The sequence below is a fragment of the Thamnophis elegans genome, chromosome 12, assembly GCF_009769535.1.
Source record: "Thamnophis elegans isolate rThaEle1 chromosome 12, rThaEle1.pri, whole genome shotgun sequence".
Taxonomy (NCBI): domain Eukaryota; kingdom Metazoa; phylum Chordata; class Lepidosauria; order Squamata; family Colubridae; genus Thamnophis; species Thamnophis elegans.
In genome coordinates this window covers 59,239,448-59,263,834 of record NC_045552.1, presented here as the reverse complement: position 1 = coordinate 59,263,834, position 24,387 = coordinate 59,239,448, and the positions used below count along the sequence as shown (strand labels likewise).

Here is a 24,387-nt window from a genome sequence, read left to right as displayed (position 1 = left end):
ATAACACATACACTAATTGCAATAATAGTGATACAACAAAATAATTCTAACCATATTTATAATTATATTCACTTATTTATGTTCCTGTTAAATATATTAACATATTTAACAGATATAGGCATATATTCAGGTTGTCAATGGTTAGAGATAAGAGGTATGTTTAAGTAAAATATGAACATTGTTTATAATTATATGTATGGAATTCCAAAGTATTCCAGAGGTGTTATGATTAGATGACTATAAAGCTGAAGTTCATTTAATTAGAAGCAGCGATTTATTTTTTATTTTAAAACATGCTCTTTGTGAGTACATTATACAGTAACTTGCATCTCATAACATAAATGAGGTGATCAGTTTTGAAGCGTTTGTTAAGTCACATTTTAGACTTCAAATCATTAATGCACAATATTGCTACAGGATGTCCCAAAGGTGCTTTTTTTCAAGGGGCAACTGGTCTTTCTGATTTTACTTTGAAGTTGTTTCGCTTCTCACCCAAGAAGCTTCTTCAGTTCTAAGAGAAGCCAAAAGAAGCTCCTTGGATGGGAAGCGAAACCTCTTCCAAGTAAAACCAGAAAGTCCAGTTGCCTCTTGAAAAAGCCCCTTTGGGACAACCATGACCAGGATGACGGAGAATCTCCATACACATTACTACGGGATTCTCTTTGCCAAATTTAATGATCCTTGACTTAGGTGCATATGCTCTTGATGCTCTCAGTGTACATAAAAAAAACAAAATTCATTCATCACGAATCATAAGGTACAACACTTAATGGTAGTCATAGGGTACACATCAAATCATACTAGGAAACAATATAAATCATAAAGATACAAGCAAGAAAGTCATACGACCATAAGTGGGAGAGGAAATGGGTGATAGGAACGATGAGAAGTTTAATAGTAATGCAGACTTAGTGATAGTTTGAAAGTGGGGAGGGAATTATTTGTTTAGCAGAGTGATGGCGTTCAGGGAAAAACTGCCCTTGTGTCTAGTTGTCTTGATGTGCAGTGCCCTATAGTGTCGTTTTGAGGGTAGGAGTTGAAACAATTTATGTCCAGGATGTGAGGGGTCTGTAGATATTTTCACGGCTCTCTTTTTGAGTGTACAGGTCCTCGATGGAAGGCAGGTTGGTGGCCATTGTTTTTTCTAATTATCCTCTGAAGTCCATGTCTGTCTTGTTGGGTTGCAGAGCCAACCAGACAGTTTCGGAGGTGCAGATGACGGACTCAATAATCCATCTGTAGAACAGAATCAGAAGCTCCTGGGGCAGTTTGAGCTTCCTGAGTTGGCACAGAAAAGACATTCCTTGTTGTGCTTTGACAATGTTTTTGAAACGTCAAAACTTATGGAATTAATGCTGTTTGTATACTATTTTTTAATCTAATAGAACTCTATTCTTCAAAATGCTAGGTGTTTAAACTCTCTTTCTTTCTCCCTCCGTCCCCCCCTCTCTCTCTGCGCGGTTTCATGTCCTATTTTAATCTGCACTTCTATAGTGTCTATGTAAACACTTGAAAGCAATGGGAGAATTTGGCAGCGCAGAGGGAATTCTTCAAGTCTGAACAAATTAGTCTGCATCCACACTTTTAAAATATCCCCCCAGTGCCTTAAATTACAGTGCTCTGCAGCTTTCAAATTGGTGAGCTAGAAATGAAGTTCAGCAAGTTAAGCAGTTCAAATGTAAATATGATAATTTGACTTCCCCCCCCCTTCCTTAGGACTCGTGAAGGATTTTAGCAGAACAATGGTTCTCAATTTAGATCCCGATAAATTTAATGGCGCATTTAGGCTGTGATTCCTTATCACTGGACGTGGAATAAATGCGGTATCCAGGGAATTCTGAAAAAAATAAAGCTGTAGATGGCATAAAGCTGGTTCATTAAACTAAAAGCACCGATTTATTTACCGGTATTTTTTTATTTCAAAACATATTTTCTCTTCCTCCGTGCATACATTATCCAGTAACCTACTTCCCATAACAATGGTTGAGTCAACTGCTTTGAAGCATTTATTATTCCACATTTTAGGTTTCAAATCAACAGCACAATATTGCTACAGGATTTGCCAAATTTAATATTATTAGCACCATGTCAAGTAAAAGCAAATACTTTTACTGTTGATAAAATGAATTCCTGCTTTGCTAATACAATAGCTGAAAAATTATGAAAGTAAAAGGTGAAGTCATGTTTCTTTAAGGCGACAAATGTTAATTAGAGAATGGCCCCATAGTTTATAAATAATGTGTCAGAGGTGACTCCTCATCCAAACTAAACATTCGCTAGGATTATACTTTTTGCTCACAGCCTGCAATTCTTGATATCAATTTTTGTCTACCACTTTTATTAAAGAAAGATAGCTTCATTTTGTAACATCCATGAATATCGAAAGATGCGTTTCAGGGAAAGCAAACTGAACTCAGAATCTTTTAGATGTTTTAGCCAATTTAAATACATTTAGAATATGCTTCTGGCTCCTCAAAATATTAATTTGCTGAATTAAAAAAGGGGAAAAACTCTAGTTAAACTGAACAGAAGAAACAAGATGAGCATTATTAAAATCAGTCGCTACTTCAACCAAGAAGTAACTTGTCCTGTTGACTTCACCAGATCTTCAAACTTGATTAAGCCGAGATCCGAGCTGAGGATTTATAATACTGTACAGGGGGGTCACAATAGCAAATTAAAAATGTTTTGAGGAATTCACTGTTGGTTGCTCTGACTGCCTATAGTCCAACTGTCTTGTACTTCAGATTCAATCAACTCTTTCCCCACCTTTTAAAAAATGTGAACAAGATCTAGACACACAGTAAAAAATATCTCATAATTCAGCCAATGTTTCATTTAACAAATCACTGTCCCTTAAGCATCGAATGACACCATTATAATAATAGGTGCATATTAATAACCTTAAGGTCGAAATCTGTTGTGGTGATTGTTTTCTTCGTGACGTAAAGCCCGGATCTCAGTAGATTGAAAAGATTCGTAGTAAGAACTTAGGAAGTGGTCAATTTTTAGTGTTCCTCAACCTTGGGTACTTGTGGACTTCAACATCCAGAATTCCCCAATCATCATCACCCTGAATTCCCCAGCCACAAGGAATTCTGGGAGTTGAAGTCCACATGTCTTCCAATACCCAAGGTTGAGAAACACTATTTTATTCTCTAGAATACTTACCTTGAGAATTGGGAGGGCAACGTCCCCCAACAAAGGTCAACACACGTAATTGTGATTCCCCCACCATAACACCATGTCACATATTGTTCCTTTGCAAGCATCCTTCACACTTTTTGCCTTCCCAAGTTCTGATGCCAATGCCAATTCTCTACATTTATAGCTGGTCAAATTCATAATGATCTCGTATACAGGTTTTTAAACACCCTTGGGTGTCTGAGAACTATTTTGCACCAGATGTTCCTAACCACCAGTGGCTAACTTGAAAATGATGACAGACCAAGAACTTTAAAATGAATAGAATACAAATAGAATAACAGAGTTGGAGGGGACCTGGGAGGTCTTCGAGTCCAACCCCCTACACCAGACAAATGGTCTAACTGTCTGGAAATTTCTCCTTAGTTCTAAGTTGCTTCTCTCCTTGATTAGTTTCCACCCAAAAAAAGATTTTTGTATAGGCTGCAGCTTTTTTTTTAAAAGCCGTGGCAACAGAAGTAGGAAACTTATTAATTCAAATCAATGCAATTCCTTCCCTAGGCATTTCTCCTCAATCTATACCAGGGGTCGGCAACCCATGGCTCTGGAGCCGCATGTGGCTCTTTCATCCCTCTGTTGTGGCTCCCTGTCCCTGGTCAGCTCCACAATTGATAGGGCTTTCGGTTAGGACAGGTAGGGGAAAATGGACGCAGTGCTAGGAGGAGACTCTATGGTGCGGGAACCGGACTCTTCCGGTTGGCTCAGAATTGAATGGGGGGGGGTTTCCGGTTAGGACCTTTGTGGCTCTGAGTGTTTAAGGTTGCCGACCCCTGATCTATACATTTAAACAAGGAAACTTTTGAGGGGGAAAACATCCTTCCTGTGTTATCCGTGATGAAAGAAATACAAAGAAGTTCACCTAGGTAAACCAGACAGGAAGAACAAAAGTTTATTCTTCAGCCAATGCCGTTGGATAGATTCCCTTATTTTAAGTAGATGCAAAACGTCTCCAGAATTTCCCCAGTCCTTTTTATCGATGGTACCCGGCATAGTCTGCTGTTTTGGGTCCGGCTCCTTTGGAAGCGGACGGAGGGTTGACGTACAGTTGCAGTTAGGACAATGGTGGTATGAAGGAGTTCGGTGGTGATGGGAAGACCTGGACATAGAAATAGCCGAAGCGGCCGCTATCATCGGCATGGAGAACCACGGGTTGCAGAAGGGAAGGATGCTGGCCCAGTGAGCTTGCATGGCGGATAAGTCTGGATACATGGTTGGGAAGGCGGGCAGCCCAATCATTGGCGCAAAGTGGCTGTTGGGGACGGGAGGTATGACGTGATACAATGAGGTAGCTGACGTGGTGGTGGTGGAATCGATCTCATGGGTGTTGACTCGAGCATGGTTGGGGTGCTGGGGCAAGTGGAAAGGCGCCAGCTGGTTGATCTTGTTCTCAGTGTCCTCGGGTGGACCCTGATCTGAAGACCTCAAAGGGGTCGGAGAAGGCGCGAACCCGCTTCTCAGACGGCCTACCGTTCCAGCAAGGCCTTTGGTCACAGGTGGCTTCCGAAGACCAAGTTTGTGCATCTTATCTTTGGGAGAAGTGGTCAGGAAGCTGTTTTCCCGGGAAGAAGACCCCAGAGAAGGTGGACCTTCTGGGCTTCCGGACCTGCTCTTCAGACAGATTTCGCCGAAATCTTCCTCTAGCGAGAAAGCAACGGGCGGCATGTTTTGATTCCAACTCTTCGCTTGCACCTCGCGAGAAGGTGGGGGCATCCTCTCTTAAAATTGGGGTTATGGTAGAACTGGAGCTAGAGACAGGGGGGAAAAACGGGAGTTAGTTAACCTTCTGAGGAGGAATCGAAAGATGAGAGAACTAAAAGGTCCGGTCATCCCTGGAGCCATCTTCTCTTGGCGTCTTCGGGGATGCCACAGTGGTGGCCGGACAAGATATGGGAAGGGGGAGGAATAGATAACGAGGGTAAAGGTAAAAGTTCCCCTCGCACATGTGTGCTAATCGTTACTGACTCTAGGGGGCTGTGCTCATCTCTGTTTCAAAGCCAAAGAGCCAGCGCTGTCCGAAGACGTCTCCGTGGGCATGTGGCTGGCATGACTCAATGCCGAAGGTGCACGGAGCGCTGTTCCCTTCCCACCAAAGTGGGTTCCTATTTTTCTACTTGCATGGGACAAGACTGGAGTAATGCAGCCCGTGAAGTCATAGGACGCTTTACCTTTAGAAATAAGCTGTAAATGTCTTGAGTTCACACAATCTATTCACCCACCTTGTGTGAATTAAACCACAATCAAGACATCTAGTAGGTCATAACAAACAAGCATCCCGCTCGCACCTTGCCCATCTTCGTTGAAACAAATCTTCCCTTTACGGGCTCTTAAGGGAGGAACAGGAAACATTTTGTTCCCTTGTCCATTAATTTCATGCATATACTGGATGTTTTTGAGCCATGCCACTTGCAATGACGACAATTCTTTTTGCCAGGAATCGTTGGCATTCTGTACCCGTGGGAGAAGGAAAGGGATGGTGCGGGCCCAGTGTGGTGGACCCAAGAGGGTGGAACCACCATAACTGGTTTGGCAAATGATGCCGTGCGCCCAATGTGGTGGATACTGAACGTGAAACCACCGTTACTGGTTTGGCAAAAGACGCCTTGAACCCAGATTGGTGGCTACGAGGAGTGGAACCATTACTGGTTCGGCAAAAGATGATGTGAACCCAGAGTGGTGGCTACAAGAAGTGGTACCGTTATTTGTCTGGCAGAAGACGGTGTGAGCCCGGAGTGGTGGATATAGAAAGTGGCATTACTGGTTGGCAAATGAGCCCCTCGTGGTGGACATAAGAAGTGGAATCATCATTATTGGTTTGGCAAAAGATGACGCGAGCACAGTGTGGGCACAAGAGGGTGGAACCACCATTATTGGTTTGGCAAATGACAGCATGAACCCAGCGCGGTGGATACAGAAGGTGCAGCCACTGTTGCTGGTTTGGCAAAAGACGTGAGCCCATTGTGGTGGATACAAGGGGTGCAACCTCCATTACTAGTGTGGCGAAAGATAGCATGAGCCCATTATGGTGGATGCAAGAGGTGGAGCCACCGTTACTGGTTTGGCAAACGACGGTGTAAGCCCGGCGTGGTGGATACAGCAAGGTAGAACCACCGTTAACTGGTTTGGCGGAGGGCCTTACCTTGCTGAACGCGTAAGCGGCCTTTTCCTCCGCTAAAAACTCGACCAGGGAGGCCGACCGCTGGAAGTTCTGCCTCATCTTGCTAAAGCCGTAGAGGTTCAGCTGGCGGATGAAGCTTTTCATGCAGTCCGTCTCGAAGATGCGCATGGGCCCTTTGCGCTCCAGCACCTCCTTCTTGAACAGCTCCTCGTCGATCACCACGCAGCTGCCCTCGTCGTCCCACCAGAGAGACTTGAACTGCTCGCTCTCCACGATCTTCCAGAGCTTCTTGGGGAAAGTCAGCGAGAGGAAATCGTTGTCTTCCAGGCCGGCTTCCTCGCAGAGCGACAGGCGGGGCCGCTTCGCCCAGGGCCCGTCGCTCAACGCTTGGAAGGCGTTCTCTTCGATCATCGACCGCAGGGCAAAGTCGCCGCCGGCGGTTTTGTTGTGCATGGGGGCGGAGGGGAGGGGAATCGCCGGAGGCCTCGCCTCATCTTCGTCTGAAACGGGCTGAGTCTGCACAGTGGGAAGAGCCGTGTCCAGTTCCTGTGGTCACCCAGGTAGCTTTCCGCGGTCGCCATTGTTATGCTGTTTGACGAACCATGCCGGGGAAGAGTGCCGGCAGGTCTATTAAAAAACAAAACCCCAAAGAGAGAGGCTAGGCAGCAGGAGCTTCAGGAAAGAGTTCTAGAACATCACAATGCTTTTATCTGGAGACCGAGTGTGACATCACACAATGAACGCTGGTTTCCTAGCAAACGAGATCATAATGACAGGAAAGGTTTTATTTGCAGCTGCGCTGGAGGAGAAGAGAGGACTTGGGGGGCTGAGAAGAAGAGAGGGGAGATGGAGTAAAGACTTTATTTCAAAGTAAGCCGCCAACCTCAACCAGCACCGTATAAGTTGTGCAAGAGTGGAGACACGGCAAGATCCCTCACTGGGGATTCCTCTACGCACTCTGCACCCTGAAAAGGAAATCCAGAAGAGAATTCTGCACCTCGCCACCAAGCCGACTTTACTTGGCGTTTGCTAAGAAGGTGCAAGTTTATAAAGAAATAAGATTTGGGAGGATCTAAAGATACTTTTCAATGCTAAAGGGGTTTCCCACCCAGTACAGGGGGTGTGTGTGTGTGTCCAACTTTTAAGACTCGTGGATTTCAACTCACAGAATGCAACTTTTAAGCATAGCTGGCTGGGGAACTCTGGGCATTGAAGCCCACAAGTCTTAAGTCGCTAAAGGTTCGACTTCCACGATCTAGGAACTCAGGGCTGCATCAAATAAGGGTCTTTTTTCTCCCTTTAGGGAACTTGTAGTCTTCTCGCATGGACTGGGTGGATGAGCAGGGCTCCCCAATTCTCATCACGGCTTCTCTTTGGGTCCTCTTCTGTATTCTCCTGTGCTGTGATGGGACACATTTTCCTAGCAGCTTTTCCAAAAGCACCCGAAGGCCAAGCAAGGAATAACGGATGGAAACTGAGCAAGGAGAGCTTCAACCTGGAAATAAGGAGAACATTTTCTGACAGGGAGAACAATCAACCAATGGAACAGAAGCTGCCTTCACAAGTTGTGGGAGCTTCATCCCTGGAGGCTTTCAAGAAAAGACTGGACTACCATCGGTTAGAAATGGTGGAGGCTCTCCTGCTTGGGTGGGGGTTGGACTAGATGACCTACAAGGTCCCGTCCAACTCTGTTAATCTTTTAAAGGTCCTTTCTCGTTCTCCCCATGTTATGTTCTTGTTTCTGATCTTGAGCAAACGTTCTACCAAACTCTCACACCAGTGAAGTCCTCCTTCAATAGATCTTGCCTGACAACTTCTACCCAGGGTATTTGAGGTGGTTAAGAGTTTGCTCAGGCTGACATTTTTCACCTCCTGCAAGAAAACAGGCTTGCAAAAAATCCTGCAGGTGGGTAAGCTTGACACACAAAAACATTAGCACTCAAAAAAATTTGGGGACGCTTTATTGAACAGGCCAAAAGGGAGGCTGTGAGAAACCAGCCTTTGCCCAAATGTGTAGCGTTAACAAAAGTGGGAGTATTATTATTTTTTTTTTTTGAGGGTCTGGCAGTCTCTTCCCTCTCCACCGCAGATGGTTACAAAGACTGAGGCTATTCACAGAGAAATTTACATACCTCTTTCCAAGCCAATTTAATCCAGAACGAGAAGTGCCAACAGTCGTGCGCAAAGACTCACATCGGAATAGTAGTTAAGGTTCGTAGTTCGATGCCGGGGGGGGGGGGAGGGATTCGAAATGCGTGAACCACTTTTGCCGAAGGTCCTTCAAACCGAGAAATAGAAGCCAAGAGGAACACGGAACGGGGGTGTTTCGCGCACCGGAGATTACGCCTTTCGTACAGCCTTTTAAAAAATACTTTTTACATCCATATTTATAATGTACAGACTCCTGTTTCCACCCCTCCCAATATATTACATTGCCAAAAGTTCATATAAATACTATGTACAGGAAAACGTGACTTCCGCCAAGGAGGAAGGTTCCTACGTTCAGGAACCTCCTTTTTTGGCTTCTCCAAAATAAACACCCATCCACCACTGCGGGAGAAAGTGAGCGCAAAGCCCTCCGGGGGCCTTTGTCCAGGGGGAACAGTGGACAGGAAGAACTCGGGGGCGTGTGTGTGTGTGAGGGGACTGTGAAAGAGTATTAGTAGTGGCAAACGATGATTTTAAATCTAAGGCTGCCGTTCTGTGAGCAGAGACTCAGCCGTTCCCACGGCTTCACCTGGCCAGAGTTACTGAACTCTTCCCGCTTTCACTGGGGTGATATTTTGACACCCCGGGATGGACGCATGTTAAGGGAACGTCTTATGAATGCAAATCCACAGTGGTCCCCCATCCCTAGCCGCCAACAAACTAAAAACAAAGGCATGGAATTAAAATAATAAATCATTATAGTGTCGGCTGAGGAGAAGCCAGTGGTGAAATCACGGGGGGAGACATCCGTCCTTGGCAAAACAAAAGTTCCGCTTTTAATCTGGCATGTCGATATTCAGCTTGGGCGGCGGGATGACGTACTTCCCGGGGCTCTGGGTAATGACCACCCCGGCTTTCTTCCGGAACATCGGAGCGATTTTGGGGGCCTCCGGGAGGGGCGTTTCTTCTGCTTCCTCGTTGTCTTCGTGATGCAGATCGTAAGAAATATTGCCGTACTCCCTCAGGAAGGGGAAGATCTCCAGCAGGAACTGGCAGAAGTCTTTGCGGATCCCGAACCACCCTGTGCGGGGGGGGGGGGGGGGGGGGAAGCGGGGGGCAAAGTCACTCGCCTGTCCACCTTGGGAAGCCCTGGCCCCCCCATTCTCCCTCTCCGGAAGGGCCCTTTGTGCTCTCGGAGCTGGTTTCCTTACAGACATTTCGTGAGCGGTGCTAGTGAGGGGTGGGTTTTTGCTCCCAAGTTTATATTCTATAGGCTTTCCCTGTCGGTGCTGGTGGGATTGGACAGTCAATTAATAGAACAAAAGCCTTAGGGGGGTCTTTGGTTGGGCTGTTTCCCGGCGAGGCACTAGAACAGTGTTTCTCAACCTTGGCAACTTGAAGATGTCCCGACTTCAACTCCCAGAATTCCCCAGCCAGCGAATGCTGGCTGGGGAATTCTGGGAGTTGAAGTCTGGACATCTTCAAGTTGCCAAGGTTGAGAAACACTGCACTAGAATGTAAACTGAGAGCAACCCCACCCCTCCCCTTACTAGCACGGATGATGTTGCTTAGACTAGATGGGCAATGAAGCATCAGCCGCTAAACTCAGAGAGCATCAAGGACCCCGCAATTGTCTTCCTCCTGTCTGCAAACCCCACTCCCCTTCCAGCACTGATGATGCTACCTAGGTGGGTCACGAAACATCTACAAGAGAATTGCCAAGCTCAGGACCCCGCAGTTCAACCCTGAGCTACAAATATTCCCCTCTGTTCTTCCCCCTTTCTCTGCCCTTGGGTCTCCGTCGGCAGAAGGAGGCCGAGTTCTGCTCTCGCCTACTTACAATGATTGCCCCCTTTCTGGCCAAAGGTTGTTGCCATCAAAGTGATCAGCGAAAGCCACAGCGGGACGAAGACGGGGATGTAGGAGAAGGAGTTGTGCCCATCCAGCCTGTGCACCAGCAGGATCTGAGAGAGAGAGAAAAACGGGTGGCTTCAGTGATCTGGAGGGAACAGGAGCCCAGCCAGCATTTAAATCCCTGCCGCCATAGATCTAATGGGGCAGTTTTTTAAACTGCCCCATTAGATCTATGGCGGCAGGAATTTAAATGCTAATATATATATTAGATTTTTACAACCCCTGGTAAGCCCCAATTATGGGAGGAAGCTAACTGCTTCCATCATCTGTCAATCGGCTCGTCACAAGAGTCCATCACGACAGAAACCCAATATTTTTACTGTTTACTATTTTATAGATACCTTTCACCCTGGGTTCGCTGATAACAGATAAGAGCCTGTGGCCTAATGGCTAAGATGTCTGCCTAGTATGTAATATAGCCCAGGTTCAAAACCCAGTAAGGGTATGGCTAGCTGATGAGAGCTAAATAGCTTGAAATAGATCTATACTAGTCTCCCTTTATTTATTTATCAGCACAAATAAAAAAACATATATATGTTTATATATATATATATATATATATATATATCTCGTATGTATGTATGTATGTATGTATGTATGTACATGTATATGTAGGTCTCTAGTTATTCGGGTTTTCTCCCGCGTAAAATTGGAGATGTCTTGGTGACGTCTCGACGAAGTCTCATTTGTCATCTTCAGGCTTCGTGCTTCCAGGAGCAATGTGAGATCTTGGCTGTTTCTTCCTTTTAACTGCCAGTGGGGGTTTGAGCTGATTGGGTGGGGGCTTGGCTGTGTCCTGATTGGGTGGAGGTGTGTCCTGATTGGTTGGGGGTTTGTGTTTCATGTAAGGATAGGAGGGGTTTGAAGAGGCTAATTGTGCATTTGCAGTCTGGCTTCTGGTCCTTGGCCGTGCCTCCTCATCAGTGTGGGTTTTTGTCTGCTTTCTTTGTGGGTGTTTGGTGGTGACATCCTGTGTGGCTTTTGTGAGTGTGGGCCTGGTGTCATTCATCATGTTATGGACTCGTTTATCAATAAGGCTGGCAGGATTCCAAATGGCTGGCAGGCGGGAGGTATCGTCCCGCCTGTTCATGCTGTGTGGGCGTTTTTCTATCTCAATGGCTTCTACATATATATGGTTCAACCTACTTCAAAGGTGAGCAACGGAACCACGATGGTCATCCAACTGACGGCCATCGTAATGTGGGTTCTTCTCTGTTCGGCGATCACGTCCATCGAGCGCAAGAACAAGACTGACCAGACGATATAATACAGCACCACCAGGCAGAGGAAGGACATCAGGATCCACAGAGGGACACAAACAACCTAGGAATTAAAACAGGGGGGGGGGGGGAAGGGGAGGGAGAGAGAGTCACCCATCACTCAAAAGGACCACTCATTTCCATTCTACGCATTGGATGTTTGAAAAGCGAGGCTCTAACGATGAGCATGAAATATGTTTTGAAATATTTATGCGGGGTTCCTTCGAGCACTGATGATGTTACATAGTTGGGTCACGAAACGCCTGCAAAGTAACAACCGAGCTCAGAGAGAGCACCAAGGACCCCACGGCCATTGTTCTCCTCCACTCTGCAAATCCTGTTTCCTTCTAGCACTGATGATACTACCTAGTTGGGTCATGAAACATCTAACTGTTGTGGCCCATCAGCAGCCAGCAGAGGTGGCTGAGGAATGCAGACAGTGAGGAGGTTGGGGGGGAACCTGGGCCAGTCCTGGAGTCTGGGGAAGGCTCTGAGGAGGGCTCTGTATCAGAGGCAGAGAGGGGGCCAGGGCTGTATGCCAGTTATCAGCTGCCTTCGGAGTCAGACATCAGGGAGGCAGAAGAACAGCTGGAGCCTGTTCCCAGTGTGCGCCTGCGCAGAGTTGCCAGACAAAGGGAAGAGCTAAAGAACAGGGGTCGACTTGGGAGTAAGGCCACAAGTGGACAATGAATTGCTCCTCCCAGAGGAAATAAAAGAGGAGCGAAAGGGGAGTTTGCAGGAGACAATTAATTCGCTTAATTGGTTCATGACTCTCAGAGGATCCTGGCCAAGTTTTGGAGATCTCGGCCTGGCAGCTCTCCAAGCCGGATAAGGTCTGTGACTGTAAATCCTCCCTCGAAAGACTTTGCTGGAGGTGAATGATCAGAATTCACAGTCAATTAATAAAAGGGGTTTTTGTCAGGACCAGGAGTCTGCTTCACGCTCTCGGGAAGCCTCGGTCAGAACACTAACAACCAAGCTCAGAAAGCACCAAAACCCACAACAGTTCAACCTTGACCTCCAAAAATTAATTTTCTATTGAAACATTCATTTTGGGCATCAGGCAAGGATTATTATCATTTTACCCAATTCCACAAAATGCTTCCTCCCATGGCATCTCCAGTCCCAGCTACAGGCTGGAGTTCCCTAGAGGAATATCATTCAAGTGCTCATGAGATCTCCCCTTGCTTCACTTATCTGCGTGACAATTTAAAGTCATTCCGTTCCCTTCACTCCTCCACCAGATCCCTCTGCAAGTAGGCCCCATTGTCAAAATCCATTGACGACTCATTTCGGCCTGTCAGCCGCTACTGGCCCAACAACCCCGACATTCTGAAAAGAGGAGGATCTTTCTTTACAGCTTTACGTACAAGCCACGGCCACTTGATGATTTCGTCCAGTCGGAGGGCAATGAATATGAACTGGAGTATGTTGACGGAGCACAGGATCTCCAGCTAGGAGAGAGAACCAAAGCAAACGGATTAGAGTCAGAATGGATTTTGCTGCAACCAGCAACGAGTATCTTGCTTGAGGTAGCAAAGCCACAAGTTACAAAGTACCTGTCACCTGAATACAGGTAGTCCTCGACTTACGGCCGCAACCGAGCCCAAAATTTGTCGCTGAGTGAGAAATTTAATCAAGGGAGTTTTGCCCTGTTTTACGACTTCTCTTGCCGAACTGTTGTAAGTCGAGGACTACCAGTACAATTGTTCACCATGACTCCTGTATGAATCTTCAAAAAAAAATAAGAAGACTCATGAAATACATTTGCAAAGAAGATACTCGTCTCTTACAAGTAGAATTCTGCTCTTCCTTGAATGAGGGGAACATCTCTCTCCCTCCCTCTATCTCTCTCTGTCTTTCTCTCTCACACACACAATAAATATTCTGAATTATAAAACTCTCTGTTGGGACACGTGGGATTCCTTAAGAGTAGTTTCCTTTATTGCTCTTCACCCAGAGACAGGCTCTTGCCAGGCTAAAGCAACTATTTGCATAACTACTGATATACTACGGGATGAGCTGTTTTTGGTCAGAGAATTCATGACTGGCAGAGACATGGTAATAAGGTCAGCCAATGAATAGGCATAGCAACAGAATAGCCAATGGGAGATGAAACAGATTTGAGCCTGGGTGTGGTTTAGCCCTGCAGCTCTGAACGCTGTGCTAAGAATTGAAACTGAAAGCGGTCTGTGCTGAAAACTAAACTAGTCTGCTGCTCTGATCTGAAACTGAAGAATCACTTTTGGTATTGTACATTTGCTCATGTGTTATTATGTATATAAAGACATTTCTTATTTAAATCAATCCAGCTGAATCAGTTATCTGTGTGTGCTTTCTGGATTTGATTTTTGCAACAAACTCTGACAGTTTTAACACTCCTTCCCGCTGGCCAAATTTTCCACTGTCTCTCTACCCTCTGGGAAAAAGCGTCTCCTTCCTGGGAATCCAGATTACATTTCACCCCACCTACAGCCCGATACTCCTACAGGTGTCACACTGTCCCAAAGGCACACAAAATCATTAAAAAAAAAAACCCTTATAAAACATCACTAAAATGTGGGACTAGCTTTGAATGACGACCCACTGCTCTATTTTTCTAATATGGACTGTCCTCACCTCCAGAGATCGGTCGTGCCGGAAGCCCCACACGCAAGCAGCCACCGATACCGGAGACACGAAGAAGAGGGGCATGAAAACCAGCAGCCAGAAACGGGTCCCTCGCTCGATTCCGTCACAAACCAGAACTTCAAACATCAGGAGGAGGAGGTGGATGCCAACGGCAATTAACATGGCTTTGAACTCCACACACGTTTCCCCTTCTGCTCTAAAGAGTAAAGGGAAATCAGTTCTGTTAGTTCACCCCTACTACAAGGTTAACCCAAACGTTTCCTGACGTTGGACTGAGCTTAATCTCTGGAAAATGACCCATTTGCAAGGTGAAGTTGCTAAGCAGGCATAAAAAGAAAAAACTGGGCTTCTCAAACAACACAACTCTTAGGTCTACGGAGAAATGCCCAGCCCAGAAAATGAACTGTGGGTGGAGTCACACCCAGGTTCACACAAGGTTTCAAAGATGGCGCTTGGATTCCCATCACATGATGAATAACCAAACATGCAACCCTGTTTCCGTTTAGGCTGTGGCGCCTAGTGTGAATCTAATCCATTGATTTAGTTAAAAAAACATAATCAAATCCAAGGCATCTCACCTGGATCGGCAGCTGCAGTTATAGCGAGTCAAAAATGAACCAACTACTTCGGAAGCTACTTGGAGCTACCTGGATCACAAAAGGGTCCAGCATCTGCACACTTTAACTGGTAGTCCTCGACTTACGACCACAACAGAGGCCAACATTTTTATCGCTAAGTGAGACATGCATTGAGTTCTGCTCCATTTCACCTCCAACTCTTTCTTTGCCAGAGTTGTTAAGTGAATCACTACAGCTGTTAAGTTAGTAACCCCGTTGTAAAGCAAAACTGGAAACACACCTCCCCCCCCGCCCCGGTTGCTTGTTGGAAGGTCACAAAAGGGGATCAGGTGACCCCGGGACACTTGTGACCATCATAAATGTGAGCCTGTTCTCAAAGGTTTGAATTTTGATCACGTGACTGTGAGGATGCGGCAACGGCCCAAAGTGAAAAACGGCAATAAATCACCTTTTCCCCCCAGTGCCGTCGTAACTTCAAACGGTCATTAAACAAACTGTTGTAAGTTGAGACCAACTGTACAATTGTTCACAGTGGGTCCTACCTGAAACTTCAAAAGACGATTAAAAAAGAAAAAAGACATTTGCAAAGCAGGGACGGGTCCCTCTTACCGATATTGTGGGTTCCGGGCCCAAACCCCCGTCCCTACGGAGGCCCCCACTATAACCATTAACTTCCACAGCCATATCGGAGCAAACACAGCCCAGTAGCTCCATTCGATCTTGTCATCCAGCCGGAGAGACAGCAAAATTGAGAAGAGCAGCAGACAGGCATAAATAAGAAATTTGCTATGGAGGAAGAGAAAAAAAAAAAAAAAGGGAAGAGGAGATCAATTTAGGATATTATCGCCTTCACAATCGTGGTGTGTAGCTTGTGTTTCAAAAACAGTAAGTCATTAAGAAGAGGTGAACAAAAGGAGACAAGAAAAGTTCCCAATGACTCCCTGAAATTTCTGATTTTTAAATTCCCTTTGGCAGCTGCAAGCGCACTTTTAAAATCATAATTTTCATTTCCCGTTTAAGCGAGACCAAGTATTTCTCAGCTGTAGCTATTTAAAGGTATCTGGACTTCAATTCCCGAGCAAATAGAATAGAATAGAATTCTTTATTTATACAACCAAGTGTGGTTGGAGACACAAGGGATTTGTCTTTGGTGCATATGCTCTCAGTGGACATAAAGAAAAATAAAATAGAATACCTTCATCAAGAACCATAAGACGCAACGCTTAGTGATCATCAAGGTTACTAATAAGCAATCAAATAGTACCAGGAAACAAATAAAACAATATAGATTGTAAAGATACAAGCCACATGGTTACAGTCATAAATAAAGAGATGGACTAGATTGACGCTGCGGCCTAAATGGAAACGGACTTGGTTATTCAGCCTGCAACGGGAATCCAAGCACTGTCTTAAAACATCGGGTGAATTCAGCTATCGCCTCCATGCCCGATTCGTTTTCTACGTTAACGACTGTGGTCGTAAGTCAAGAGCAGCAATTATTTCATGAGACACCCAAATGGAGCCCTCGGCTCTGCCAATGGCCTCTGTGGGGTCCTACCCAAGATCCCAGGGGTTAAAATCTATTATGTCAGAAGTTGTTCAGTGAATGCCTGCAGCTCTTAAGTTAGAAACACCGTTGTTAAGTGGATCTGGATTCCCCCACTGATTTTGCTCACTGGAAGGTCGCAAAAGGGGGATCAGCTGACCCCGGGACACAGCAACGGTCGTAAGTATGAACCAGGTGCCAAGCAGCTGAATTTTGATTGTGTGACCATGAGGAAGCTGCAATGGTCGACAGTGAAAGACGGCAAGAAACGGTGGTAAAACTCTTTTGCCTTCCTCTCCGTTTGGCAAAACAATGAAGAAAATCTCATTAGCAGGGAACACAACGGGCTTCCTTCCAATGCCTCCCATCAGGAAGCTGACTCACACCACAGCAGCTGCCTTCAAACTGTCATTATTCAGTCAACACAAAGGAAGGGAAGATTATGAGCGAGGGAGCCCAGGCAGACAGCTCCGATTGGGCACCGCTTACAGATGTGCGCAGAACAAGAGCAAGAGGACTGCAAGGGCGAACAGCGTGACAGCGAAGGGATAGGAAATATTTGCCGCTTGGGTGATGGATTCTTGCAATGGTTTGCTCTGACTGTAAGGGAAGGGACTTTCAGGTTATCACTGCCTCTCTTGCAATTATGTTGTCAGGTTCCCAAGTGACACCCCCAAAAAACGAAGACTCCGAGGCTCGGGTTTCCTCAAAGTTCCATTTTATTACAGGCGTCATATTGGCACATCTGGGAAAGCCCGAATCTGAAAGCTTCCAGGTTTTCCCCACCCAAAAGAAAGTCCATCTCCTTGCCCAGCACCCACATGTCCATCACATGGCCCGATCGGGCACCGTTCCAACCGGAGATGCCGTCCAGTCACACCCCTCCAGATGCAAGGCAAGACGTCCTTGACTCTCTGAGAAAGAAACGCTATTTTGACTATATTTCTCCCATACTTATAATCCCCCCTCCCAGTTTCCCACAGCAATAAATGGGGCAGGCCTGAAGGGCCAATGGAAAAGTGGCTTCCAGGCCTGATATATGTATTTATTTTACTTTCATACAAGCCAAGAATGGGAGGCTTCTGGATGGCTTCATGTCTGGAGGACGATGAGTAAACCTGGAGATGTTCTTCGAGGGCAATAAAGCAGGATGGTAATTTTTGAGGAGGGCCAGATGTGTCATCGGCAGAAACACCACTGCTGGAGAGTGGAAGGAAGCTTGGGAAGGGTCAATGGATGGTCGTAGGGCAAAGAGGTGGAGCCCTGGGTGTTCACTGAGCTTGGTGGTTTTCTTGCAGATGTTTCATGACCCAACTAGGTAACATGATCAGTGTTCCTGCGTTTGGGGTTTGCTGTCTGCTTAAGACTAGAACACATCCTCTCCAGTAGCCAGAATCCAGATAAGCAGAGATTAACCCCAGACAAATAATCAAGCATGTGATCCATTAAAAGTCTTTAAAAGTCATTAAGAGTCTTTAAAAGTAATTAAAAACAGCATTTCAGATGCTTTTTCACAGCCATGTGATCCATTAAAAGTCATTAAAAGTCTTTAAATTAAAGACATGCTATCTATGATGAGGAAGGTGAATTATTTGCATCCCTCCTACATAACTACTCAGTACCATGGATTTGCAGGGCTGGTGCAACGTGTAACATGCTCACACTGGTGCAACAGGACTGGGTATTTGTTAATATGATTTATTGGGTTAGGGTGTTTTTCCCCTCTTCACTGTGAATTGTATTATGTTGGGGGGGGTGTTGCACTGAGGGAGCTCAACCAATCTCATTGTACATATGTTGTGCGCTGACAATAAAGATTTGAACTTCAAGGGATTTCTGCAGCCAGAATGTCACTCTCTCAAAGAGCTCAAGAAATTCTGTGCGCATGAGAAACGGAGCAAGAATTGCTAAGACGCTTCTTTGTCCTTTTGTGCCATTGTATAATAAAAATAAGAATAGAGTAGAATAGAAGAGGGACTAGAATAAAATAGAATGAGAAAATGAATAGAATGGGGAATTTAGAGTAGACTAGGGTAGACTAGAACAGTGTTTCTCAACCTTGGCAACTTGAAGATGTCCGGACTTCAACTCCCAGAATTCCCCAGCCAGCATTCGCTGGCTGGGGAATTCTGGGAGTTGAAGTCCGGACATCTTCAAGTTGCCAAGGTTGAGAAACACTGGACTAGAATATAGAAAATGAATGGAATGGAATAGAATGTTCTTTATTGGCCAACTGTGACTTGACACACAAGGAATTTGTCTTTGGCGCATAAACTTCCATTGTACATAAAAGCTTATAAGTGATAAATCATGACCATAGTCATCATAAAAATAAATTCATTATAAATCTTAAGATTCAACACTTAGTGATAGTCATAGGATCAAAATAAAATTAGGGTTTAAATAAAATTAAATTAAAAAAAGAGAAAATCTTCCTACTTGAAAAGCAATAATTGGCATTGACGGGGGCCCCCTCCGCCTTGTTCAGGTCCCACAGAGCTGTGGCAGTGACACAACTGGGAAACTTTCCCCACTGTTTAATCGGGCCAAGCCAACTCCGAAGGCTCAATTTGTATTCCGCCATTGAGCCGTTGTGTAAAAAGCAGCTTTAATACAACAGCCTGTTCTTTTTCTTCTTCTTCATTAGAAAGCTGCAGAGGCCAGGAATGACTCTTAATGGGTGAAAATGAAGGAGGAGGGAAGGTGTGCAGGATGTAAAGAGAAAAAGAAAATTTTACAATATTCCCTTTATGAGAAAAGCAGGAAGGATTTTTCCATTTCTTCAGAAGGCATAAAGCAGAAATGCTCTTCAGTGTGAAAAACTAAAAAAAGGGGGAAACCACCAGTCCTGAAAGCTCCTTCCTTTCAATTATTTTATTTACACCGTTTCTTCTATCCCAAGGACTCAGTGTGAAGCTCTACAACTACTTGTTGAAACTACAGTTTTACTCTAAAAAAAGGGCAGTCTCAACATTTGAGATTGAGTATTCTACAAGCATCACCAAAATTCCTGTTAGTACTCGGATACCAGAATCACGCTTGAAAATAATTTTTAATGCAGGGTGTTATTTTGAAATGATTTTCTTGGTGCTATCGGCATACTCTATATCCCAATAGGTAAGAAAAAATACTGGCTGTGCCTTATGGGGACTATCATCCAGACCTACCCCAAAGGGATGGATCGCTCTACCCTAGCTCCAAATACTGGCTGTGCTTTATGGGAATTATAATCAGGACCTACCCCAATGGGATGGATCTCCCCCCCCCCCCAATACTGGCTGTGCCTTATGGGGATTATAATTCAGACCTACCCCAATGGGATGGATCTCCCCCCCAATACTGGCTGTGCCTTATGGGGATTATAATTCAGACCTACCCCAATGGGATGGATCTCCCCCCCAATACTGGCTGTGCCTTATGGGGATTATAATTCAGACCTACCCCAATGGGATGGATCTCCCCCCCAATACTGGCTGTGCCTTATGGGGACTATCATCCAGACCTACCCCAAAGGGATGGATATCTCCCCCTCCACCCCAATACTGGCTGTGCTTTATGGGGATTATAATCCAGACCTACCCTAATGGGATGGATCTCCCCCCCCCCAATACTGGCTGTGCCTTATGGGGATTATAATCCAGACCTACCCCAATGGGATGGATCTCCCCCCCAATACTGGCTGTGCCTTATGGGGACTATCATCCAGACCTACCCCAACAGGATGGATATCTCCCCCTCCACCCCAATACTGGCTGTGCTTTATGGGGATTATAATCCAGACCTACCCCAATGGGATGGATCTCCCCCCCCCCCAATACTGGCTGTGCCTTATGGGGATTATAATCCAGACCTACCCCAATGGGATGGATCTCCCCCCCCAATACTGGCTGTGCCTTATGGGGACTATCATCCAGACCTACCCCAACAGGATGGATATCTCCCCCTCCACCCCAATACTGGCTGTGCTTTATGGGGATTATAATCCAGACCTACCCTAATGGGATGGATCTCCCCCCCCCCCAATACTGGCTGTGCCTTATGGGGATTATAATCCAGACCTACCCCAATGGGATGGATCTCCCCCCCAATACTGGCTGTGCCTTATGGGGACTATCATCCAGACCTACCCCAACAGGATGGATATCTCCCCCTCCACCCCAATACTGGCTGTGCTTTATGGGGATTATAATCCAGACCTACCCTAATGGGATGGATCTCCCCCCCCCCCAATACTGGCTGTGCTTTATGGGGATTATAATCCAGACCTACCCCAATGGGATGGATCTCCCCCCCCAATACTGGCTGTGCCTTATGGGGATTATAATCCAGACCTACCCCAATGGGATGGATCTCCCCCCCCCCCAATACTGGCTGTGCTTTATGGGGATTATAATCCAGACCTACCCCAATGGGATGGATCTCCCCCCCCCAATACTGGCTGTGCCTTATGGGGATTATAATCCAGACCTACCCCAATGGGATGGATCTCCCCCCCAATACTGGCTGTGCCTTATGGGGACTATCATCCAGACCGACCCCAACAGGATGGATATCTCCCCCTCCACCCAATACTGGCTGTGCTTTATGGGGATTATAATCCAGACCTACCCTAATGGGATGGATCTCCCCCCCCCAATACTGGCTGTGCCTTATGGGATTATAATCCAGACCTACCCCAATGGGATGGATCTCCCCCCCCCAATACTGGCTGTGCCTTATGGGGATTATAATCCAGACCTACCCCAATGGGATGGATCTCCCCCCCCCAATACTGGCTGTGCTTTATGGGGATTATAATCCAGACCTACCCCAATGGGATGGATCTCCCCCCCCCCAATACTGGCTGTGCCTTATGGGGATTATAATCCAGACCTACCCCAATGGGATGGATCTCCCCCCCCCCAATACTGGCTGTGCTTTATGGGGATTATAATCCAGACCTACCCCAATGGGATGGATCTCCCTCCCAATACTGGCTGTGCCTTATGGGGATTATAATCCAGACCTACCCTAATGGGATGGATCTCCCCCCCCCCAATACTGGCTGTGCTTTATGGGGATTATAATCCAGACCTACCCCAATGGGATGGATCTCCCCCCCCCCAATACTGGCTGTGCCTTATGGGGATTATAATCCAGACCTACCCCAATGGGATGGATCTCCCCCCCCCCCAATACTGGCTGTGCTTTATGGGGATTATAATCCAGACCTACCCCAATGGGATGGATCTCCCCCCCAATACTGGCTGTGCCTTATGGGGACTATCATCCAGACCTACCCCAACAGGATGGATATCTCCCCCTCCACCCCAATACTGGCTGTGCTTTAGGGGGATTATAATCCAGACCTACCCTAATGGGATGGATCTCCCCCCCCAATACTGGCTGTGCCTTATGGGGATTATAATCCAGACCTACCCCAATGGGATGGATCTCCCCCCCCCAATACTGGCTGTGCCTTATGGGGATTATAATCCAGACCTACCCCAATGGGATGGATCTCCCCCCCCCCAATACTGGCTGTGCTTTATGGGGATTATAATCCAGACCTACCCCAATGGGATGGATCTCCCCCCCAATACTGGCTGTGCCTTATGGGGACTATCATCCAGACCTACCCCAACAGGATGGATATCTCCCCCTCCACCCCAATACTGGCTGTGCTTTATGGGGATTATAATCCAGACCTACCCTAATGGGATGGATCTCCCCCCCCCAATACTGGCTGTGCCTTATGGGGATTATAATCCAGACCTACCCCAATGGGATGGATCTCCCCCCCCAATACTGGCTGTGCCTTATGGGGATTATAATCCAGACCTACCCCAATGGGATGGATCTCCCCCCCCCCAATACTGGCTGTGCTTTATGGGGATTATAATCCAGACCTACCCCAATGGGATGGATCTCCCTCCCAATACTGGCTGTGCCTTATGGGGATTATAATCCAGACCTACCCTAATGGGATGGATCTCCCCCCCCCCAATACTGGCTGTGCCTTATGGGGATTATAATCCAGACCTACCCCAATGGGATGCATCTCTCCCCTCCCCCCAGCCCCAAATCCAGTGATGCACTGCAAGGTCGCTTTTCCACCCATCCCCCACTCCTCGCCGGCCCCGCCCCTTCCGCCAGGCCCCGCCCATTTCCGGCCTCCCCTCACCTCGGATTGAAATCTTGAAACAGGCCCCTGAGGTTCATGGCGCTCCTCCTCCCGCCCTCGCCGCTAGGTCACCACGGCCACATGGCGGCTCCGGCCCGAAGCCTCCCGGCGAAGGAGGGAAAAAAAACCCGGCTCCCGCCTCAGCTCCACCGACCATCAGACGCTTCCCCTCGACTCCGCCGAAGGGCCGCACTGCGGTTGCGCCGTGGCTGCGCCGCGCACGCGCGGAGGACCTCCGAACAAACGGCAGGCCCCGCCCACCCCGACCTCTGAAGCATCGAGTCTTTCCTTCCGCGCCTTCGCGCTCCGCCCCCTCGCGCTAAGGGCGTGACGTCACACGCAGCGAGAAGCCGTGCCCTTTTATGGGCGTGGCGGGCGGAAGCCTTTGCAGGGATGGCTGCATTCTGTGCCAGGATGGATTTAAGGGCAGATTCTGACAAGTGGCTAAACACGTGTCTGTAGGGATGCCATTTAATGCGGGGCAGCAGAGGAGGAATGCATTTCATTCATTGCAGAGGGGAAGCGTAGAAGTTAAAAGAAAGAGGACTGATACGCATTGAACTCCTGGAATGGAAAGAAGGCTATGAAAGCACCAGGGAAATAAAATAATCAGATTGCAGAAGATGGTCGGGGCAGATCCAGACAACGGGGCTGCCACGGAGGAAAGACCCTGATTTCATCTGGTTCGAGTGAGTTGATTGCATTTATGCGCTGACTTTTCTGTGTTATGCAAACCTGTCCATTTTATCTGCCTTTTAAATGCTCATTTATTTATTTATTGTAATTTGCCCATGACAGCTATAAGTATCAGGGTTTCTGTGCGTGCTTTTACTGATTTTGGGGGGCAAATTCAGGGAACCCATCAAATGCCAACACTTTATGAGTCCCAATACTTCTGAACAAACTGCTCAGCAGGGCTGGTTCTTGGGGGATGAGTGCCACGTGGTGATCTCTGGCAGAAGGACCGACAGAAGAGACTTGCAAGGAAACAAGCAAGCTGAGAGCCCACCGAGGAGGGACCCCCCTCCTTTCAATTCTGAGGACACAAATATTCTCCTTTATTGGAAACCATAATGCCCAAACTTATTCGCTTCGGGGATTGCCAGTGTTGGTGGAGATAGGATTGTTCTTCCTGGTAATAATCCCTTGATTACTTCTCTGCTTGATTCTTTGTCTGGGGTTAATCCCTGCTCATCTGGATTCTGGCTACCGGAGAGGATGCGTTCTTAGTTTTAAACAGAGAGGAAACTTAAAATGCATGAACATGAATGTTGCCTATGTTGGGTGATGAAAGATCTGCAAGAAACTTAGCAAGCTCAGCGAGCACCAAGAACCCCACAGTCGGCCTCCTTCTTCCTCCCTGCAAACCTCACTCCCTGCCAGCCCTGATGATGTTACCTAGTTTGGTAATGAAATGTCTGCAAGAAAACGAGCAACCTCGTTTCAACCTTGAGCTACAAATACTCTCCAAGCCGATGCAAAAGACGGGAGCTGTAAAAAGCCCAGAAACCTCTGGAGCAAAACCTCCGCGCCCAATGCATTGGGATGAATGGGGGGAACCAAGAAAGGGACCCGGGGCGGCTGGGACTCTTTCCTAAGGCGGGTCTAAGGGTCGTCCACAAGAGGGGAAGAAGAAGAAGAAGGCGAGGCAGACGCGCGTTGGCTTGGCACGCGGTTCCCACGAAAGGTTGCAGAGCCAAGCTGGGCGCGCATCATCTGCAAGCTTCGTGCGCGCAGCCAGCTCGGCTCCCTTTGCAGCCTCAGCCGCCGCCCCGCGGCTGGGGTGGCGCTTGGGAAGCCCTGCCCGCCGCCGCTTCCTCCTCCTCCTC

At 46.9% G+C, this 24,387-nt stretch overlaps 2 protein-coding genes across 3 annotated transcripts; both read right to left on the bottom strand.

Annotated features, from left to right (window-relative positions):
• Positions 1–4,121: 4,121 nt before the first annotated feature.
• On the bottom strand, positions 4,122–6,859 carry LOC116515672 (heat shock transcription factor, Y-linked-like). The gene is given in 4 exon segments (XM_032227824.1): positions 4,122–4,242; positions 4,245–4,871; positions 4,874–4,949; positions 6,341–6,859. Coding segments are annotated over 4 exon segments (1,203 nt in total). The 5' UTR covers positions 6,773–6,859; the 3' UTR covers positions 4,122–4,174.
• Positions 6,860–8,263: 1,404 nt separating this feature from the next.
• LOC116515671 (transmembrane protein 185A) lies at positions 8,264–22,787 on the bottom strand. Of its 2 annotated transcripts, XM_032227822.1 has the most exons (7): positions 22,559–22,785; positions 15,459–15,635; positions 14,260–14,467; positions 13,011–13,094; positions 11,528–11,704; positions 10,308–10,431; positions 8,264–9,548 (listed from the first exon to the last, which is right to left on the bottom strand). In XM_032227822.1, the coding sequence occupies exons 1-7, from the start codon at positions 22,594–22,596 to the stop codon at positions 9,304–9,306; spliced, it is 1,053 nt and encodes a 350-aa protein (XP_032083713.1). In that variant the 5' UTR covers positions 22,597–22,785; the 3' UTR covers positions 8,264–9,303. The 2 variants fall into 2 exon arrangements, with proteins under 2 accessions (XP_032083713.1, XP_032083714.1); XM_032227823.1 differs by lacking the exon at positions 15,459–15,635 and having other exon boundaries at positions 22,559–22,787.
• Positions 22,788–24,387: the final 1,600 nt, after the last annotated feature.

Coding starts and splice junctions, on each gene's coding strand:
- LOC116515671 (XM_032227822.1), bottom strand. CDS start 22,596: ATGAACCTCAGGGGCCTGTTTCAAGATTTCAATCCGAG. Junction 15,636..22,558: donor TTTCAAGATTTCAATCCGAG/GTGAGGGGAGGC, acceptor CTTCCTCCATAG/CAAATTTCTTATTTATGCCT. Junction 13,095..14,259: donor GGCACGACCGATCTCTGGAG/GTGAGGACAGTC, acceptor TCTCTCTCCTAG/CTGGAGATCCTGTGCTCCGT.